General features: G+C 39.7%; 1 protein-coding gene across 1 annotated transcript in view; it reads left to right on the top strand.

Moving 5' to 3' along the window:
• The window catches only part of LOC140483376 (uncharacterized), a 51,386-nt gene extending 45,378 nt beyond the window's left edge, over positions 1 to 6,008 (top strand). The window contains exons 11-13 of the mRNA XM_072581600.1: positions 68 to 228; positions 4,489 to 4,638; positions 5,547 to 6,008. Of these exons, the coding sequence (XP_072437701.1) occupies positions 68 to 228; positions 4,489 to 4,638; positions 5,547 to 5,917 (682 nt within the window). The 3' untranslated portion in view covers positions 5,918 to 6,008. The remainder of the gene's footprint in view (positions 1 to 67; positions 229 to 4,488; positions 4,639 to 5,546) is intronic.
• Positions 6,009 to 22,836: the final 16,828 nt, after the last annotated feature.

Genomic DNA, 22,836 nt, shown 5'->3' with positions numbered 1-22,836 from the left:
GACCTCTAAGAAGTAATCACCCTGTACAGTATGTAGTAGCAGTAACTTTACCATTTTTCTTTTGCAGGATCAATTCTTCAGGTCTTGCCATTGATTATCAGCTATACTTTGGTCTCAATGGAGAGAACATCTCCCACTCGCTACAGATTCACTTGAACAAGTTCTTGAACAAGTCAATGGTTAACTTAAGGAATGGAAGAATCTACTTGTCTTGGGTTTTGGTTGGAGGTAATTGAAGGGTTTCCAGTTTCTCAGCCTTCAATTGAATGATAATGAATGGCTAAAAGGATTTGCCCTGTTGAATTTTATTGTAAATAATCCTGTTTAAGATACTGGTTTTAGATCTTCTCCTGTAATAAGAAAACCATCTCTAATCACCTGCTTCCATGGGTCAAATGCTCCACAATAAATACCCTTAATGCACTTTTTGTTTTAAATAGACAGTCTCCAAAATCTTATTTTTCAAGTTCCTAGTAGTCACGTGTTTAGTTTGGAACTGAAGGAATAAGTCTCAAAGATAGGTACTGTTATGTCACTTTTTTTATCCACTTCCTTCAAATGGATATAAGTCATATCCTAAGATGTAGGAGCAAAAGTAGGTTATTCAGTCCAAGTAGAAATATTGCTTCACAATGAAACCATGTTATGATGTTGGTGATAGTGTGGCTGAATAGCTCTCCTAGGTTAATGTGTCTGAATATGGATAAAACTTTCTGGATTAGTGGTGCTGGAAGAGCACAGCAGTTGAGGCAGCATCCAAGGAGCAGCGAAATTTTCCTATGGATAAAACTGTTTAGTTTATGATCATGAGCTTTTGAATGGAAAAGTCTTATTTGTGACGGCATTTCCTATAGTTTGACTCTCTTGTTGGAAGGTGACAGTTCATGTATCCTGGAAATGAACTATTTTGCTGTTCTCTCTTGCAATGGATTAATATTGCCAAAAGCTACTTCTCAAAAAATCAAATGCGTCCACTTGTTTGAGTGCCATCTCAATGCAATTTCATGTTTTTGAGTCCCTACAACTGAGGCATTGGATTTATTCCAATAAATACGACACATTTGTTGCTCATCAGAAATTGTGAATTTTAGAATTCAGCTAAAGTCTACAATTTGAACATAACATAACTGTTTAGATCATTTTAACACTTCCCGATGAGCGTTGTCTGAATTTGTATTCAAATGCAGGCTCCACTTTCTGATAAAAGGAATTTGGGCATTGCACAGAACTACTCTATTAAATAAGCTTGGGACAACTATTCCTGGTGCATTGAGTCTGCTTTGACCAGTCGGTCAGTACTTATTCAGTACAAATTGTTGTCCCCTTTTGATATTTAGTATAACAGGATCCTTCCTGATGGAGGAGCACCACTTCAACAGCTGGTTCCATCAGCAATGCTCCCGTTCAATACCAAGGGAATAACTACCACCCCTGGAGAATTGGAGGAAAGAGACATTTCTTTTTAGTTAATGGATAGAAAGCGTATGGAGAGCTGGCAGGAAAGTGGAGTTGAGGCCAAGATGAGATTTATCTAATTCTATTGTCACTTGTACTCCAGTATAAGCATACAAGTGTATAAAATTATCATTTACCAGCACCACTTTTCAATTTTATTATAATTTTGCAAACAAAAAAGAGCTGAAAAGATGAAAAAGTCCACATCTGTTTTTTTTTTTGGCCTGGAGTCTTGGAAAGCCCACAAATATCAAATTGATTCCTGAAAGATGACCCATTCTTCCTGATGTCCCAGCCTCCAACAAACAAAAGGCTGTGAATTCACAATTCTGCGATGGATTGTATTTTTAAAAAAAACATTAAATTGTGAAAAAATTTGCCAATCTGAAGATTTACCACCTGCTCTCCCCTACCCTTTCCCCACCCCCCCTCAAAAAAAACACTCTTGCCCTGTTCAGAGGATTAGTTTTTACACACAGCAAGGTATGTAACGTGTTCTTGTGTTCACTGTTTCAGGTACTTTTTTCTCACTTATTATTTTTCACCTTCTCTTAGAAGGTGATGACACACTTATTTATGCTTTACTAACAAAAAGCAGTGATTTATTTTCCTTCTCCAGAATTGGTTTGTGCTGGATAAATAAGACTTCTGATTCTGATGTTAAAGTTGGTAGACTGCAAGTTGATTAGCGTGTGGGGAAGCAAGACACATACCTATGTTGATATATTTGAGAGAGAGTGCAGATTGCTAAGAGTATTTGGGATAAAATATTTCTGGTTCTTTTGAGACAAGGTTTAACATGGAGCTAATGAAGGTTTCTGAGTAGCTTAGCTGAAGGTGATCATTTAGAACTGTATATGTGTTACAGCCAGTTACTCTCTGACTAGAAACCTTGCAGTTGTTTTCTGTATTCTTTGTAAAATTTCATTTGGCAGTAAAACACTAAGTATATATATTTTTTTTAAATGGGCAGTACGGTGGCACAGTAGTTAGCACTGCTGCCTCACAGCGCCAGAGGCACTGGTTCAATTGCCGCCTCAGGCGACTGTCTGTGTGGAGTTTGCACATTCTCCCCGTGTCGACGTGGGTTTCCTCCGGGTGCTCCGGTTTCCTCCCACAATCCAAAAAATGTGCAGGTTAGGTGAATTGGCCATGCTAAATTGCCCGTAATGTTAAGTGAAGAGGCAAATGTAGGGGAATGGGTCTGGGTGGGTTGTGCTTCGGTGGGTCGGTGTGGACTTGTTGGGCCGAAGGGCCTGTTTCCACACTAAGTAATCTAATCTAAAAACAAGATTAAATCAGCATTAAGTGAAACCACTTGTCAATCTGAAATAGTTTCAAGGTAGCCTTAGTAACACTTTAGAATTTGTGTTTATAATTCTCAGTTGAAACGAACAAGTTTGTAGGATCTGGTGTAAAAGCAACAATAAACCATTGAACGTTGGTTCTGTTTTGATTTGCAAATATTTGTCAATGATTTTTGTGTTCCCCAAGGAGTGGTCATTAGCAAAGTAAATAGAAGTAATCTTCCAATAAAAAGTTATTCATTTTGCAGTGTTCAACAAACTTGGTTACCTATTTAAAATCATTTTTGTCTAGCCTTGCATTTAGTGATTTTTGCTACACCATTACAATGTTACAAACATTGTACTCTAGATTTTGTGAATTCTGTGTATTGCTGTTGCACAGTTTCTGATCTGTGAATGGGTTGGAGGCTCCTATCTTATGGCTTGTACTGTAGTCACCTTTCTCTATTAAATATTGCCTGATGTCACTCAAGTTGTGTTTGTGGCCTTGCAATATCAGCAGAAATGGATAGAAAGGTGTTTTTTTTTTAGCTTCTGTTATTCTGGTTTTTGTTTTCGGGTGAGCTGAGATCTCTGCTTCTGTTTTCTCTTCCAATGCTCTTCCATGATTTGGAGATGCCGGTGTTGAGCTGGGGTGTATAAAGTTTAAAAGTCACACAACACCAGATTATGGTCCAACAGGTTTATTTGGAAGCTCTTCCAGACGGCCTTCAACAACCATCTCCCAGTTGTCATTATGCACTGTCCATATTCCGCTTGCGGAGGCTCAGGTGGTGATAACTCAGTGGTCAGTTCATAGTCAGTACAATTACTTAGACAATGAATGTAGCTGAAGCAGTGTAGGTAGTGTTGGCTCAGCAGAGTCTAGGTTGAATGAATTAGCACACCTTTTTAGAGTCTGAGTTGTTGATAGTGTCAGGCCAAAGATACATTCAAGTCTGTGAAAGTGGAAGCTGGTCAGCCTTTCTGTCGACCAATTTTTTTTCAAACTCTCGGCACTGTGGAAGAGTGCACTGAGCATGAACACTTGTTAGATTCTCAGTTTAGTTTAGTGTTCTAGTCAGGTGGTGGTTATTCCACAGCTTAGGACCCCATCGTCCTGATTTTTAAAAAAAATTGCACCTTTCTTTGTTTCAGCATCAAATGATAGGGCCCTCTTGTGGTACAGTGGTAGTGTCCCTACCCCTGGACCAAGAGGCCTGGGTTGAAGACCCACTTGCTTCTGAGGTGTATAATAATGTCTCTGAACAGGCTGACTTTTAAAATTTTAACCTAATTTTCTTAAAAGAAATTTGCTTTTTTTTAAAGAGCGGTGATGTATGAAGTTTTGACTTGACTTGACTTGACTCGACTCCAGCACCACATTAACAATGCTGAGAGACATTCTGGATCATAACATTGTGTTTTCCATAATGAGAAGGGAAGGTGACATGTTCTCCCTCCAGTACAACTCCAGGTTCTGTTCTTTGTCCACTGTTTCTCACTCTGACATCTCTTGTAACAAATGGGAGCAGATCCCTTGCTTCAATGGCTGGTTCTGTCACAGTGACATTAGCATCCCAGGTGGGACTTATTTTTTTAAACCAGATGTTGAAAGGTGAAAACCATAGACGATTCAAAGGGAAAACTCTTTCCTTGTCGATTTTTTAAATTGGAGTTGAGGGATTAAAGGACAGCAGATGAAGTGCTGCTGCTGATCTGTCACTCAATGTTTTGACTTTTACAGATGTTGATGAATGTCAATCTGAAACTGCAGCATGTAGCAAGGAAGCAAAATGTCTGAATACTGTTGGCTCATATTTCTGCCAATGTGAAGATGGATTTGAAGATCGTTCAATGGGACACAGTCACATTTGTATTGATCCACTAGAATTGGGTATGTACATTCTTCCATCTTCTCTATAAGATGAGAGAATTCTTGTGGAATTACACTTAAACCTGTACTTTTAACACGCCTTTTTATTGAAGTGAAAATTTCCTTCAGTGTAGATTGACACAATCCCACTTTTCAGTTTTGCTTATCTTGCTAAGGATGAATCAGACACCATCTAATGCTATTTAAGTAATCCTTTTCTTTCAATTGTCTGGTTCAGAGCAGGATTCTGTATTCCAGTTCAGCTGACATTTTAATTGTTAAAAATACTTTACTGCCTTTTTAGTCAAAATAATGGATAAAATCTCTTTTGTTGTTGTTTAAAAACATGCTCTTAAGATTCTAGTTGAGTGAGGAAATTGTTTTTTGAGTGAATCAAAACCGTTACTTGAAATCAAATCTTGACTGAGTCTCTATTTGATGATGGTTTCAGTTTTTTGTTGTTCTGCCTCTTGCTGGTTCCAAAACTCTGGAGTATTCGGTTTCTCTTTTCCCTGAAATCTTTTCTCCCTGGGGTAGGTCCACACAACTGGATTGGTAAACATTTTTATCTGCCAATTTTACACACTAATAATTGGCACAAGGAATAAACTCCAATCAAGGAAGGGTGTTTTACAATTTGCAGAAATTGAGCACGATGGCTTAAGGTTTGAGTTGTAGGAACTATTGTGACAATTAGTGTCTTGAATGTGGAGGATGTGAGAATACGGAGCTGAATTTTGCCCTTTTTAGATACTAATTTGATAGCTCTAAATATTCAGCAGCAAAAAGTGACGACTTTAGTCTGATGTCCATCCTCGAATGTTTTAATGTAGATTAATTAACATAATGTAGTTAGAAATAGAATAAAATTTCTGAATAAAGAAACTACTAGATTGGAAATAATGGCTTTTTTTTTTCCTTTTTTTTAGATCCTAGTTTTTGGTTGTCTTTTGGTTTGCAGGAAATCCTAATTGGTTCTGCTATATGCACATTCCTGCTCTCAGCTGTGATATTGATTCTGTGCTTTGTGATATATAAAAGATCACAGAACAAGTACTTCAGAGCTTGTGACATAAATCTAGGTGGGGTTGCTGTAAGGGCTCCAATGTCCTCTGCAGATGAATTGGAAAGTGAGGAGTCGCTGGTTATTATTCCCCACAGGATTTCCAGCTACATATCATTCACAAAATTTCAACCAATACCTGAAGAACCAAATGGACATGAAATTGATCCTGATTCTGAGTTGAGCAATCCATATGAAATGAAACCCCAGCCTACATTTAGGACATTTCACTTGTAAAAGGCCAAGCTTCAATACAGTTTCATGCAATTCAATGTAATCATTGTTTTAGTTAACAAATTTGTTTTGCTGTTCTCTTTCAAATGTCCTGTAGAACTGCATAAATTTGAAAGGTGTCAAAAACCTTCTTTGTTTATGAATTATCCAAAAAAAATTAAAATTGGTGATTCTTTCAAGTATCTAATTTTGTTGGACTTCTAACTGAATTTACGTGTTTCCTGTTGTGGTATAGAAAAATCCCTGACATTTAAAAAAAACTGAGTGCTCTTTCAAAACTTGTTTTATTTTCCTTGCATAGTCATGGAGTCAGATGTACAGCACAGAAACAGACCCTTTGGTCTAATCCGTCCATGCTGACCAGATATCCCAATCCAATCTAGTCACACCTGGCCAATATCCCTCCAAACCCTTCCTATTCATATACCCATCCAAATGCCTCTTAAATGTTGCTATTGTACCAGCCTCCACCACATCCTCTGGCAGCTCATTCCATAAACGTACCACTCTCTGCGTGGAAAAAGTTGCCCCTTGGGTCTCTTTTATATCTTTTCCCCCCTCACCCTAAACCTATGCTTTCTAATTCTGGACTCCCCGACCCCAGGGAAAAGACTTTTTTATCTACTTATCCTATCTATGCCCTTCATGATTTTGTAAACCTCTGTAAGGTCACCCCTCAGCCTCTTATGCTCCAGGGAAAACAGTCCAGCCAGTTCAAATCCTCCAACCCTGGCAACATCCTTGTCAATCTTTTCTGAACCCTTTCAAGTTTCACAACATCTTTCCGATAGGAAGGAGACCAGAATTGCACGCAATATTCCAACAGTGGCCTAACCAATGTTCTGTACAGCCACAACATGACCTCCCTACTCCTGTACTCAATACTCTGACCAATAAAGGAAAGCAGACCAAACGCCGCCTTCACTATCCTATCTACCTGCGACTCCACTTTGAAGGAGCTATGAACCTGCATTCCAAGGTCTCTTTGTTCAGCAACACTCCCTAGGACCTTACCATTAAGTGTATAAGTCCTGCTAAGATTGCTTTTCCCAAAATTTATCTTGCATTTATCTGAATTCAACTCCATCTGCCCCTTCTCAGACCATTGGCCCATCTGGTCCAGATCCTGTTGTAATCTGAGGTAACCCTCTTCGCTGTCCAGTACACCACCAATTTTGGTGTCCTCTGCAAACTTACTAACTGTACCTTTTTTTATGCTCCCATCCAAATTATTTATGTAAATGATGAAAAGTGGTGGATTCAGCACCAATCTTTATGCCACTCCACTGATCACAAGCCTCCAGTCTGAAAAACAACCCACCACCACCCTCCTCCTTCTTCTGTCTTTGAGCCAGTTCTGTATCCAAATAGCTAGTTCTCCCTGTATTCCGTGAGATCTAACCTTGCTAATCAGTCTCCTATGTGGAACCTTGTCAAGCGTCTTACTGAAGTCCATATAGATCACATCTACTACTCTGCCCTCCTCAATCCTCTTTTACTACGTCACAAAACTCAATCAAGTTTGAGACATTATTTCCCATGCACAAAGCCATGTTGACTATCCCTAATCAGTCCTTGCCTTTCCAAATGCATGTACATCCTGTCCCTCAGGATTCCCTCCAACTTGCCCACCACTGATGTCAGGGACACTGGTCTATAGCTCCCTGGCTTGTCCTTACCACCCTTCTTAAACAGTGGCACTACATTAGCCAACCTCCAGTCTCTGGCATTTTTGTGACTATCAGTGATACAAATATCTCAATTAGAGGTCTAGCAATCACTTCCCTAGCTTCCCACAGTGTTCTAGGGTCAACCTGATCAGGTCCTGGGGATTTATCCACTTTGTGTTTCAAGACATCCAGCACTTCCTCCTCTGTAGTATGGACATTTTGCAAGATGTCACCATCTATTTCCCTGCATTCTATATGTTTCATGTCCTTTTCCACAGTAAATACTGATGCAAAATATTCATTTAGTATCTCCCCCATTTTTCTGCTGCTCCATACAAAGGCAGCTCTGCAGATCTTTGAGGGGCCCCTATTCTCTCCCTAGTTACCCTTTTGACCTTAATGTATTTGTAAAAACCCTTTGGATTCTTCTTTTAATTCTATTTGCCAAAGCTATCTCATGTCCCCTTTTTGCCCTCCTGATTTCCCTCTTAAGTATACTCCTACTTCCTCTATACTCTAATGATTCACTCGCTCTATCCTCTCTATACCTGACATATGCTTCCTTCTTTTTCTTAACCAAACCCTCAATTTCTTTAGTCATCCAGCATTCCCTATACCTACCAGCCTTTCCTTTCACCCTAACAGGAGTATACTTTCTCTGGATTCTTGTTATCTCATTTCTGAAGGCTTCCCATTTTCCAGCCATCCCTTTACCTGCGAACATCTGCCTCCAATCAGCTTTTGAAAGTTCTTGCCTAATACTGTCAAAATTGGCCTTGTAGTATTTGTAGTAATTACTGTTTAGATAGTGGGGAACTACATCAGAGGACACATGTCTATGGTAAGTCAAATATACGAATGAATTTCCTTAAACAAATTGAGTAGTGTAAGTGTGGCCAGAAGATTCATCCAATTGCAGGTCACTTTCTCCCTGGTTCTGAAATTGCTTTTATCCTGGACTTGTTCCTGTAACTGCTGACCAATTAAAGTTCTAATCTTCCTTCCTCTGGTCATATCCTGAATTTTCTTCCAGGCCACTTGTTGATTGCAAGTCCAGTGCTGATAGCCAATTGATTTTATAAAGCTGTGACAAGATGCTTTTTCATTCTGTTTCTTTCCTTGACCAAGAGTGGTTTAGATTCACAATTTTGTTTTTAAAGCTGATGAAGATTGCATCATTAACTAGTGTATATTCTTAGTAAGAGGGTCTAAAGTAAACTAATGCCTGAATATTTGCAGGCAGTATCTTGCATTTGATTTTTCACAGGGTGTCAATATCACCGGAAGCCAGCATTTTGATGTCTATCCCCAGCTGCCCTTTGTGCTTGCTGTGTCGTTCTATTTTAAGGTTGTGGCTGGTCTGACCGACCGACCGACCGACCTACCTACCTGCATTCTGTCCCCAGAATGTTTACCTGATTCTCCAAGCAACAATACCACCTGAGGCTGCCTGAAGTGGAAAAAACACCTCTTCAGGAATGCACTCCCACACTTGAGACATTGTTGAGAGTGCAGAGGTGTCGGTTCAGGCATCTGAACGAGTGCACAAACATCAAAAATATTATATTTCCCTTTTTTTGTCTTTCCCCACTTGCCCCACGTGTGATAGTTGGTCATGCATTTGACTTGGAGAAAGTGAGGACTGCAGATGCTGGAGATCCGAGTAGAGTGTGGTGCTGGAAAAGCACAGGGCATCAGGCAGGAGCAAGAGAATCAATGTTTCGGGCATAAGCCCTTGGTCAGGAATCATGTCTTAGACTTGCCAATAATCTCTGAAGCTAATCAATGTAGTGAAGGTCAGTAAAACCTTGATTCTGAAGGGCTGTCAAAGATGGGCGTTTGGGGGGAGTCAAGAAGTGCATTCCAGCTTCTGACCTGTTATAGCTGCAGTATTTATGGCCCACGCAATGTTAGTAGGGGATTCAATGCTGAGAAAGCCATTGAATATCAGGGAGAAATGGTTAATTGGCTATCTGCAAGGAAAATATGAATTGCTGCAATCGTTTTGGTTTGATTGGAAAAATGGTGCTTGCTGTGCACAACACTTGCATCTATGAATGCACATTGCCCTCTATAGGGCAAGAGTGGCTCTTCAACAAACTGCATTGAATCCTTACTGCAAAATGAAAAGCTATCTGGGGAAGTGCCCAGTAGATTAATAGCCAAATCCACAAAGTGGAATGGAGATATGCAACAGTGTTTTTTGTTGGGAATTTGCTAACAAAAATTGTTGTAGTAAAGTACATTTTCAGACATGCAAAGTTGTTTTGCAATATTGAAAACTATTATTTCATTAAAAGTTCCCTTGCAGTTGAATAGACTAATCCAAATGTTGATGTGGTTGAGGGTAAATTCATGCTCTGTGTAGCTTAGTAAAGCTACAGAGACAGGAGTGAGGAACTGGACAGAATTGACTGAGAGAGGAGCCTAGAAGAAAGATAGTGGAACAGTAATGGTAGGAGTTTCTGGGAGACATGGTAAAAACCCACCCTTAGGAAAAATAAGCATGCTAAAAGGAGGGAGAGGGAAGTCAGAGACTTCATAAAACTGAAAGAGAATGTATACAAAGGGCAGTGGGAGGCCTACAAAAATCAAGAGGACAACAAAAAAGGCAGAAGAATGAAAAAGGACTGCAAGAGTTTCCTTTAGATATATCTAAAAGGGCAAAAATGAGCATTGGGTTGCTGGGAAATCCTCCTGGAGAAGTAGTCATGGGGAAACAAAGAAATGGCAGACGAGCTGAGCAAGTACTTTGGCATCAGCCTTCACAGTGGAAGACATGAGAAACATCCCAAAGATTCAAGAATTGGAGGGCAGAGGAGACTATGGTAACCGTTACCAAGGTGAAGGTGCTAGAAAAACCAAGGTCTGAAGATTAATAATTCACCTGGACCAGATGGACAACACTCCAGAGTTCTGAAGGAGATAGCAGAAGAGATCGTGGAGGCATTAGTGGTGCTCTTTCAGGAATATATAGAACATTACAGTGCAGTACAGGCCCTTCGGCCCTCGATGTTGCACCTCTCTGTCATACTAATCTGAAGCCCATCCCACCTACACTATTCCATGTACATCCATATGCCTGTCCACTGGAGTTTGAGGGTCCCAGAGGACTGGAATATCACTAATGTAATCCCCTGTTTTAAGGAGGGAGTAAGGCAAAAGATGGGCAATGATAAGCTGATTTTAGTCTGACTTCAGTCATTGTTAAGATTTTGGAGTCCATTGTGAACGTTGAGATTTCTGAATACGTGGAAGTGCATACGGCAAAGTCAGTATGATTTCATCAAGGGGAAGTCATGCCTGATAAGTCTGCTAGAATTCCTCTTGAAGTAACAAACAAGTTAGACCAAGGAGAGCTATTGATGTTATCTACCTGGATTTCCAGAACGTCTTTGACAAGGTGCTGCACAGGAGGCTGCTGAATACGATAAGGGCCCGTGGTGTTAGAGGCAAGGTGCTGCATGGATAGAAGTTTTGTCTGGCAAAAAGCAGAGTGGGGATAAGCATCCTCAGGATGAAAACTGGTGTTCTGTAAGGCTTGCTGTTGGGACCACAACTTTATACATTAGTGATCTGGCTAAGTTTGCATACAAAGCTAGGTAGAGGGACTGGTAGCATTGAGGAGGTGGGGAGGCTGCGGAAATGTTTAGACCGGTTAGGAGACTGGGCATAGAAGTGGCAGATGGAGTATAATGTGGGGAAAGTGTGAGGTCATGCACTTGGATAAGAAGAATAGAGGTGTAGAATACTTTCTAAATGGGGCGAAAATTCAAGTCTGAAGTACAAATGGACTTGGGAGTTATAGTCCTCATTCTCTCTCTATGTAAACTTGCAAGTTGAGTCTGTATTTGCCTTCCTAACTACTATGTTGCTATTTTATTTTGAGGACTAGAGTTTTAAAAACAACAGTGGTGTACTTCTGAGGCTTTATAAATCTTTGGTCAGATCACCACATTTTAGAGCATTGTGAGCAATTTTGAACTGCATACCTCAGGAAGGATGTCCTGGCCCTGGAGCAGGTTCACGAGAATTATCCTTGAAGTGAAAGGCTTCATGTTTGTGAATTTTGGGTTATGTTCAATGGAGTTTAGAAGGATGAGGGGTTCTCCACTTCAATGGGAAGATATTTCCATTCCTAGGATCGACTAGGACCTAAAGGCACAGCCTTAGAATAAATGAAAGATTCTTTTAGAACAGTGGTAAGGAGAGAGTTTTCAGCCAGAGAGTGGGGAATCTTTGGAATTCATTGCCACAGAAGGCTGTAGAGGCCAGGCCATTGAGTATATTTAAGACAGAGGTTCTTAAGGGTGTCAACGTTTACAGGAGAAGGTAGAAGAATAGTGGTGAGAAACTTATCAGCCATGATTGAATCGGGGAGAAGAGTTGATGGGCTGAAAGAAGCAGAAATTAGGCCAATGTCTTATGGTCAATTATAACTCCTCTGAGAATAGTCAGCATTGAATTAGAAAGCAGTTCTTGGAGGAATAGGATGACTTAAATTTATTGAATTGGTATTTAATTGTGTGCCTGTAGATGTCAGGAGTTGTCTGATTTCGTTTGTCTTTGCTGCTGTTAGAAAATCCATCTGAATCTGCTGCTGGATCATGTTCTTGCCAGCAGGGAGCAGCAGTCTCCATATTCAAAGAGCTCTCGTCAACCTTCGTTATATTTTGGCTGAATTTCAGCACTGCTTTTTCTTTATATTCATGAGATTGCACACTTCTCACTCTAGAAGTGGGTCTAGGGAGAACTTTTGTTCTTATACTTAATATCACTATTAAAATGAGCAACCCTGTTTTGTAAATAGCTGTTCTGTAGCCAATCTTCATTGTTTCATGTTTTAATGACTGATTTGGATTTTATTTTGGGAATGGTCTATGATTTTTAGAGTAAAACTGACTCATCATAAGTATTTTTGAAGAAACTGCTCAGCAGTTAAAGAGGAGGGGTGTGTTTAGAGATGCACTCTGGGTTAATAACCCTCCAGGACCATACTGTGTGTAATGCTGAAGAAAGGTCATTGGGACATGCAATAAAATCTCTCCTTCAAACATTTGACTTTCCAATTGGTTTAAGAAGGCAGTGTGTCATCAGGATGGAGGTGTCTGCTGACTAATGGTTAGAGCTTGGGGGGCAAGTCATTTGATAAACTCCAGGAATTGATTTTAGTTAACCCCCCATGCCACCATTAGTAACATCAAGTACAAAACACCAGTAAATTGGATTCAACTAAGTGTCCTTTTGCCAATTCCTTGGTTGCTGAAGGAACACCTTGGATGGTTTATTTAATTTATACACAGCTGACTGGAGCCAAACTGGTTCTTTTGCATTTTCTTTCAGTGAAACGCAAATAGAATCTAAAAGAAGCAGCAGGAGTGAGCCAATTACACCCCCCACCCCCCAAGCCAGGTCTGCTGTTTTGATAAGTTAGGCCATAAATTGGATCAGCAACTGATTTCATTCTTTTCTCTACACCCATAACCCTTTAACTCCCTTGCCTGATTTAAAAATCTGACTCTGCTTTGCTTTGAGCAGGTTCAATACCTCCACTACTGGCTGGTGAGAATTCAAAAGATTTAATGACTTAAAGTCACCTTCCTCTGTCTTAACAAGACACCCCTTATTTTTGAAACATTCTCTTCTTGATCCAGATTGACTCCAATGGGGAAGGGTCCTCTTAATATTGACTCTGATATGCAAGATTCTGAGGGAGCTTAACAATTAGATCACCACCTCTATTCTTCTAAAATCTTGAGAATAGGCCCAGCCTACTCAACCACTCTTCCCCAAGATAATCCCTGATCTGAGGAACCAGGAAGTGCATCTTCTCTGAACTGCTTCTAAAGAAGAGAGCCAAATGTTACAAGGTACACTGGTATGGTCCCACCAATGCTCTGCAGAATTGTAGCAAGACACATGACTTAGAAAATACACCAATAAGTCACAGGGACAGGGACAGGGACAGGGACAGGCACTTTGGCCCACTCTTGTGCTGAACATGAAGCCAACTTCAACTGAACCTCTCTGCCTGCCCTTGGTCCGTGTCCCTCCATTTCTTGTATAACTGTGGTTATCTGAAAGTCTCAAATGTCCCTGTCGTATCTGCCTCCGCCTCCACCCCCACCCCTGGCAGTGTGCTCCACACTCCGATCACTCTGTGTTTTTTAAAAAAAACTTGCCCCATACATCTCCTTTTTAGAACTTTCCCCACTTACCTTTAAATTCCTGCCCCTAGTTTTAGACATTTCAACTCTAGGAAAAGGAATTTTACTGTCAATCCTCCTGTGCATCTCATAATTTTATAGACTTCTATCACGTCTCCCCTCAGCCTCTGCTGCTCTGGAGAAAAGAATCAGTGTTTCTCACTCCAATTCACCTGGACCATCTCAACCAGATCCTACTTATGTCTGTCTAACCCCATCCCACATCCCTTCCCCCAGCCCCACATCCCTTCCCCCATCCCACATCCCTTCCCCACCCCTGCTGAAGGGTCCTACCCAAAATGTTGACTCTCCTGCTCCTCTGCTGCTTGACCTGCTTTTCCAGCTCCACGTTTTATCGAGTATTTCTAACCTTTCCTTGCAGCTCATCCCCTCTAATCCAGGCAACATCCTGGTAAACCTCTCTGCACTGTCACTGAAGCCTCCATGTCTTTCCTGTAATGTGGCAAACAGAATAGAACGCAGTTCTCAAAAATGGACGAACCAAATTCTTAAATCTTTAACTTGCCATCCTGACTCTTGTACTTAATTCCTTGATCAATAAAGGAGAGGAGTCCTGGGCCACCCCCACCACCAAATCCAAGCTGCACAATGCCTGGTGTAAGAAATTCTCATCTTCCACCTTATGACCCTCCAAACTACATAGGATCAATGTCGATTTCACCACTTTCCTTATCTCCCCATTTTCCCCTCTTTTCCCTGCCTCCCCACTTTATCCCAGATCCAACCTTCCAACTTTGGCACCGCTCTACCTGTCCTCTAACTATCTTCCTTCTGAACTATCCACTCCACCCTCTCTCTGACCTATCACCATCACCCTTACACCTTCATCTACCTAATGCTATCCAAGCTGCTTTCCCCCTCCCATTTACCCCTCAGCCCCCTTGCTCCCCCACCGCCACATTATTGCTGAAGGACTTATGACCAAAATGTCAACTCTCCTCCTCGGATGCTACCTGACCTGCTGTGTTTTTCCAGCACCACACTTTTTTTTTTTCTCTCCCCAATCACTAAAGGCAAGTATACCATACACCTTCCTCGCCATCCTCTCTCCTTGCATGGCTAATTTCAGGGACCTATGGACTTGAACCTCACGACTTCTATAATTCATCCCTTTACAATAGATTCAGATTCAGAATTTCATGGTGAATTGGTCAGATTCACAAAAGTAATCTGCAGGGAAAGGGTGTGAGATGAAACCGAAAACAGCAATGGCTGGCCATTGCAAAATACATTGAGTGAACTGTACATGTGTCAGTTGTCAGCTGGCAAGTAATAATGATTTTAAAAATGGAGCATTGTTACAAATAATATGGTGTGTTCAAATGGCTGAGGACAATATTGAAAGACTCTGCTCAAAGTTCAAGTTGCAGTAACTGGAATGTTGAACTTTTAACAACAGCAGCAGCTGGTTACAGGTCACAGGAAATTGTTTAAATTGTTGGGTTTTGCTCAGACCTTTGGTCTGCAAGCAGCGTTCACATACAGCCCTAAAGTAATTCTGGGAACAGTAACAAGATTGAAGTGAGGAGCAGAGGAACGAGTGAAAACAGACTGTAGTCTTGAAAAGATATGACACCGATGGGATCCCCCAAAGCTTTGAGGGAATATGCAATTTTTGAAAAATGTGAAGGCTGAGGGGAACATCTTTCTACCTGTGGGGAAGACTAGATATGAGAATCATTTAAAAGGCGCAAGGAAATCCGGGGAAACCTGAGGGGTGAGAATGTAGGAGCATAATGCATTTGTGTCATTTAAAATTCCTTGGGATGTGGGTATCACTGGCAAGACCAGCATTCATTGTCCATCTCTAATTGCCCTTAGCCTAACCAGCCACTCAGTTCACTTAGGAGAGAATTTCAGAGTCAATCATGTTGTGGGTTCTGGAGTCACATTAATCCAAACCTAGAAAATGTAAGGAAACATAGAAAATGTAAGAAAGAGTAAGTCATTCAGTTCTTCGAGCCTGTTCTACCAATCAATATGACCATAGCTGGTCATCTAACTCTGACCTCTGTCCCCACTTTCTCCCCAAGATGCCCTTTGATCCCCATTGGCCCTAAGAGCTATACTTATCTCATTTTGAAAATATTAAATGTTTTGTCTTTAACCACTTTCTGTGGTAGAGAATTTTAGAGGCTTCTCACCCTCTGGGTGAAGAAGTTTCTCCTCATTTCAGTCCTAAATGGCCTAGCCCATATCCTTAATCGGTGACTCCTGGTTTTGGAGGATATCAGATTTTCTTCCCTAAAGGACCTCCATGAAGTGGATGGAATTTTACAATAATTGGTGGTAAGTTGTCACAGTCATCACTGTCATCACTACTGAGACTAGCTGCTTATTCCAGATCCCGAGCTGCTGTGGTGGGACTTGAGCCAATATCTTTAGAGCTGCAGCATGAATCTCCTCCTGCAAGGAGATCAGCTGTCACCGTACTGGCAGATAGTACTTGTCAATCTTGTGTCAATCTCACATGTCTACTGTTATCCAACCAAATTTAGGGCAACCTCTTTTTCTACTCCTGAAGGAATCATTAGTCCTTGACTTTACCACTTCACCCTTTCTGCCTAAAGAATTCAGCTGAATAATAAGGATGTAGTTCAGTAAGATTAGATAAAAACAAGGAAAAGGGTATAAGGCTATTCTGATTGGCTTAAATGATGCAGGTGGGAGAAGGCTTATGTGGAGCATAAGGACCTGCACAGACCAGTTGAACTGAATATCCTATTTCTAGTCTGCAAGTTGTTAAAATTTAAATTTGAGTTCTGGCCAGCTGCTTTTGATCAGTTAATTGGAAAATCCAATTTTTTTTTGAGACCACTCTACTGGTGAACTGTCAATAATTTTGTCATCTGAAATAGTGAAACAGTAAGGGTGGGAATGAAATCCCTTCAGTTCATGTTATGAAAGGGAAGTTTGTTGATTGATATCAGGAAGTAGCAATCAGTACTTGGAATAGATTTCTGTGGCACAAATCTTGGGATTATGTCAGAACCTGCTTGCTGTTTTAATGATGGAACTGAAGGCAGAGGTAGGTAGATTTTTGACCAACCAGACAGTTGAAGGTTGTTGGGGGCAGGCTGGACCTACAACATCTGGATTTATTATCATCAAAAGGTGGAGCATGTTTGATGGTTGGAATGACCTACTTCTTCTGGTTTCTATGTTTACGTAGATTATGTCTGCACAGATAAGAAGAAAAGTCTATGCTAAGGAACATTTTGATTCTATCTTACAAATATTAAAAACCAATAATGCTGTTTTAATTCTTGAGGCTGGAATGTCTGGTACACTAAAGCCCTTTCTGGTCGCATAGTTGCAATTAGCTAGATGGCCATTCTAAACTCCTATATTCCCCCACTGTGAAGTGCTTATAATGTGCCTCAACTGGTAGAGTTTTAAAATGTAAAAAATAGGAATAGGCCATTCAGCATCTCAAGCCTACTCTATCATTCAATATGATCATGGCTGATCATCCAACTCCGTCCCCTGTTTCTGCTTTTGCCCCATACTCTTTGATCCCTTTAGCCCTAAGAACTATACTGATTCCCTTTTGAAAACATCAATGTTTTGGTATGGCTGCTTTCTATGGCAGAAAATTCCACAGGTTTACACGCTCTCCTTATCTCAGTCCTACATGGCTCTCCTGTATCTTTAAACTGTGGCTCCTGATTCTGGACTGCCCTGTCATCAGGAATATCTATCCTTTTGTTTACTTTGCCCAATTCCGTTACAATGACAAAGCTCAGGGCAGGTGTGACTTGAACCTGGATCTTCAAGCCTACATAGTAGGGATGATGGTAATGCCTGAGAAGACCCTATATTCCCATTGTAATACTGTACTGGCAAATTTGACAATGAAGATGTCACAGAGAGTTAGTCTTCTCTTTATAGTTCAATTGGCATGTTACACACACAGACCCTGCAGCTGAACTGGACAGGACATTGTGTAAGGAGGATAATGGTAGATATCTAGAGGTCATTGTGGAATGATGAAATACAATATAGAGAAGAGTAAGGTGATACATTTTGGTGGAAAGAATTTAAGGAGTGAATAGGAAATAAGGGTGTGATTCTAAAGGAGTGAGCCCTTCACCCACACCATCACCATACAAATACATCCTTGCTGCTGGCTATATGACAAGGTTCAGATAAGGAGAATGAGGCTAGGCAGAAAAAAGGCATCCTAGACAATCATTTTCTGTTTGAACAGTATGTGAACAACCCATCACCTGCTATATCAGTGAATGAAGCCTGAGCTTCCTAATTACCAACAATCCTACACATTTCCTTACCTCTGCTTATGAAAACCAAAGCATCTGCAGTTCACAATGCAAAAACAAAACCCAACATCAAGCAGTCCAAACTAAATTTACAAATTAAAGCATGCCAAATTGCATATGATCTCCAAATAATTACTCTTGTACATTCCCTTAATTAGAGTTGACTTGTCCCGCTGCTTTGATGCAGTGTTACCTCAATGGCTGCAGCCTTGTTGATGGAAGAGTTTCAGTGAAAGAGAGGCACACAGGAAACTTTAGAATTGGTAGAGGAAAAATCTAATGGAAATTACCAAAACAATTGACAAGGCTAATGTGGACCACATGATCTATTGTAATGTCTTTGAGAAACATTAATAAGAACTGCCCTTAATTTATGTGATGAAAAAGTGCCAGATGAGATGAACAAACATTAACAAAATAGACATCTTATCATCCACGGTGCCATCAAACTGCACTCATAGGGGAGTGGAGAATGTAGGTATTTCACAATTCGAGGCCAGTACCAGGTTCCATGCAAGATGTGATTCATTTGTCTCTGAGAAAACATTTCACTGAACCTGTCACCTGAACTTGACAATAAAATCATCAAATTACATCGATCTGTCATTCATAATAAGAATGTTTTTAATTGGTTTGTATTGGGAATATGGATGAAATGGCAATAAAGTTCAACAGGATGGCAAACAAGTCTGTTACTAAAACCGGGGACAAAACTGTCTTTGTAAAGACGACCAGCCCCAAGAAAGGGGGGTGGGGTCTCAGAGTTGGTTCCACTCTGAGTGGTAGGTGGCACAACTTTAACACTGAGGGCCAAGTTCAAATGAAAAGCACTTCTCAAAGAGACATTTCAGAAATGTATGTTCATGAGAAAGGCTGGGTTGGATGAAGATGGTTCAAATAAATGGATCAAAAAGTTGTGGAACCTATGACCTCAAAGGACTACACAAAGAAGAAAGTTGATCATCTGGGACATATTGAAAACACACCATATTGAGACACAGTTGAGATATGAGATTAACTAACAATAGTTGTTCCCAGTGATCTTGTGAGTATTGTTTGGTTTTTTTTGGATGAGTGTATAAATAAACCTCTCAAACATAGTACAGTTGGACATTGGAGGCAAGAAAGCCTTCATTAAAGCTGGAAATACATGAGAACCCTAACTAAAACACTATGGTGTCAATGCACCATAGGTGCTTGGAATGAACTTGAACACAATAATATTTTTTAAAATTCCTAAAATGTGGAAAGTTATATGTATTTGATGTCCTTGAAGCCTTTTTTTGAAATGATTGCAGTTTGCTATTTGTTCATTTTCTGTTTTACATTAAATAGAATTCAACATTTATCTGATTTATTTACTTGTTTATTATGAGTTTAAATGTGATCAAGCAGAAAAACAGAAAATGCAGATCAGGCAGCATCTGCAGAGAAAGAAACCGAGCTCATGTTTCAGTGAGCTTCCATCAGAACTAGGATAAGTTAAGAGATGTGACAGGTTTGAGTAAATATAGAGCCATGCAAAAAAAAAGTCAATGGGAATGTCTGTGATAGTATTGTGGAAAGATGAGATTAAATGACAAATACGTTTTCTCTCATTATTTCAGATTTCCTCATCTAGCCTTTTGCTTTTAGAAAGAATTTCATGCCTATTTATTTATACTGGAATAACTTCAGTGTCTCTATCTTTAAACCAGCTTCATTTTCTTTGTCTCTCTCTCCCTCTTTTCCTGCTCTCGATAGATCACTCCAGACAATTCCATTTAAAGTGGATTTTTTCCCCATAAATCTGGTATTTGAATATTCATCAATAAAAGAAATAACCGGATTATGATTTTGAGATGCTTAATTGAGACAATGCCTCGGAATTGATCTGCCCACGCAAATCAGAATACTGAACCCAGATACAAATGCATCTGTAAAGTGAGGAAGAAACCTATAGTATCCAGGAGAAGATTGAGATTTACACAATAATAACTACCCTGCAAAGAGCTACAGGCATATCATTTAATTGCAGTAGTACATGAAGACCAAAATAAATCCATGACTCAATTACAAAATTTGACTCACTCCCAGGTATATATTTTATATTCGTATGTGGATTTTGAGACTGAGGTAATTTTCCTCACTGTTATATTGTACTGCTTCAAACCCACAATCACAAGGACAGGTAAATGTGATATTGCACCTGAAGGTATATTGTATCACAAGACAGCGACTAGAATATTAACAGGTTTGTTTTTCTCAGCAGATCACACAGTATGATCAAATAATACTTGTGTTCCAGAAATGAGACAAGATGCTGTATATTGTAATTCCAACTTCATTCATTATAGCACTGCGCTTGCATTCTAAAAATGCATGGAACAAACATAAAGATGATTATTTCTGATCAGAATATCATCATGTTAAAGTCATTAATGACATTGTTAAGACAATTAACAGTTAATGACAAACCTAAAGTCAAGAGTGAGTAGGATTTCCAATGGTGTGAAGGAGGATCTGTCTCTCGTTCTGTATGCGCTGCAATAATAACATCTAACTTTACAAAATTCCTCTCTCAACTCTTAACATTCCATCTGTTGCTTTCAGACCGAAGCATGGTTGGAGGACAAAGTGGACAGCTCTTTAGAAAGCATTTATTCTTTTTCTGTGTGGGTATCTCAATTGCTGTTGCCAGGCAACACAGTTCATTTCACACTAAACCAAAGGAGGAGGATAAATATGTAAGAATCTGGATGTGAAAATAAACTGCTAGGAGTGCCTGCAATTCCTAATGTGCTGTTCACAAAGCAGAGCTGTAGCTTTGTACAAACATGCCCAATTTAGAACAATGAACATTGTAGAACATGGCAATTTTCTCATACAATAGTTAGTTATTGCAATGTATAATTGTGTCTCAGTATTAACCACTCTCTTCCCACCAGTTTTGCAGGGGCTGAAACGCCACAATAGTAATAGGAAACACAAACAACAGTAACATTGCTGTCTTCCACATAAAGAAAGAAGAGTTGTGGCGATTTTGTGATAATAAGATGTGAATCATATTTACATTAATTATGTTATTACAAGGACTCTAATATATTATGAAACACTCTATCTATTTGGTGTACTGCAAGTATCATTGTTATAAAGTACTGAACAATGTTTGTTTACAACTGATGGGTTTGACAGCCAATTCCAATTGTAATTGTATTCACTTGACATCTTGCTTTATTGATCAGTTTTGCAGGTGTTTATAATAGGGATGACTAAGCTGTTTATACATTAACTATAAGGTAGATATATATTAACAATAAGATACATTGTAATGTCCCAACAATAAAACCAGTTCAAATTTTTGCATTTTGAGTCAGATTTTTAGCCCTTTCAAGTTCTTTACTCATGAATTTGTAATTTAATCACTGAAATCAGAAGGCCACATTTAGCACATCATCCCCGTTCTGGACCTGAGGAAGGACAGGCACACTAAATCCCTCATCCCTGTTTTATGTCTGTATCACTTAAATTCTCTATCTCAAGGAGCTATTCAAATCCGAGTTTAAATTATACATGAATCAGTTTTATCACCGGTTTGAGTAAAGTGTTTCAATGTAACAACTCTGAGTGGAAAGACATGTCCTCAACTCTTTTGCTGATCTTTTATCAATGATTTTAAATCTATGATCTCTGTTTATTGCTTCTTTTGATGACAGACTAGTTTTTCTGCATTTTTCAAAATGTATCAACTTGAAAGCCTCCATGAGATCACATTTTCTCTGTTTCACTGAAATCAGTCCTAAGTATTTCAATTCCTCCCAATAACTGCAGCTCTTCATCCCTGGTAACATCCTAAGAAACCTTCTCTGGACCCTTTCTAAGATCTTTCCTCATTTCCTGAACTTGAGTCCAGAATTGTTGACAATGCTCTCTTTAAAGCCTAACCAGTGATAAATAACCTTTGAGCATTTCCTTTTGCTTTTATGTTCTTTTCCTCTGTTTATAAATCCATATAACCGATACAATATACTTTTTAAGTACAGGTACCTTCTCAACATGTCCTCTATCTTCAAGAATGAATGTGAATGTCAAGATCATTCTTTCACTAACACTTTTCAAAATTGTACCATGTACACTGCCTTTGACATTATATCTCCCAAAGTGTATCATTTCAGACTTCTCTGCACTGAGCTCCATTGACAAACTTCTGAACATTTCATTGTCCCATGCCATCCTGAAGCTTATAAATGATTCTTGTCACCATCTACTGCTTTACTGAGTTACTTGTCATTTGCAAACTACAAGATGCTGCTCCCTACACCTGATAATGGAACATTTATGAAAACTAAAAGAAAGTAGTGCACCCAAAACTAAGCTACGAAGAGCACCATTGTGAGCCAACCCTAGTCTAAAACAGTTAACAATCATCACACATTGCTTCCTGTCACTGAGCCAATTTCATATTCATACCAACAGTTCCCCTTTAATTTCATGGGCTTCCATCTTCTCAATAAGCTTCTGTATGCCATTTCATTGAATGCTTTCCAAAAATCCATCCGTACAAATTTACAGCAATATCATGGTCATCTTCGACAGCCTCTTGAAAGCATCCAGTAAAGTTGGTCAGACATAATTTACTTTAACAAACCTGTGCTAGCTCTCCTTGATTAACCTGTTCCTTTCTCAATGAAAGTTGATTTTATCACTTTAGATGGTTTCTCATAACCATCCCACCACCTGTGTTAGTCTGACTAGTATCTAGTTTC

The sequence above is a fragment of the Chiloscyllium punctatum genome, chromosome 11 (assembly GCF_047496795.1).
Source record: "Chiloscyllium punctatum isolate Juve2018m chromosome 11, sChiPun1.3, whole genome shotgun sequence".
NCBI classification, from domain to species: domain Eukaryota; kingdom Metazoa; phylum Chordata; class Chondrichthyes; order Orectolobiformes; family Hemiscylliidae; genus Chiloscyllium; species Chiloscyllium punctatum.
The sequence above is the reverse complement of the archived record's forward strand: the minus strand, read 5'-3'. Positions and strand labels throughout refer to the sequence as shown.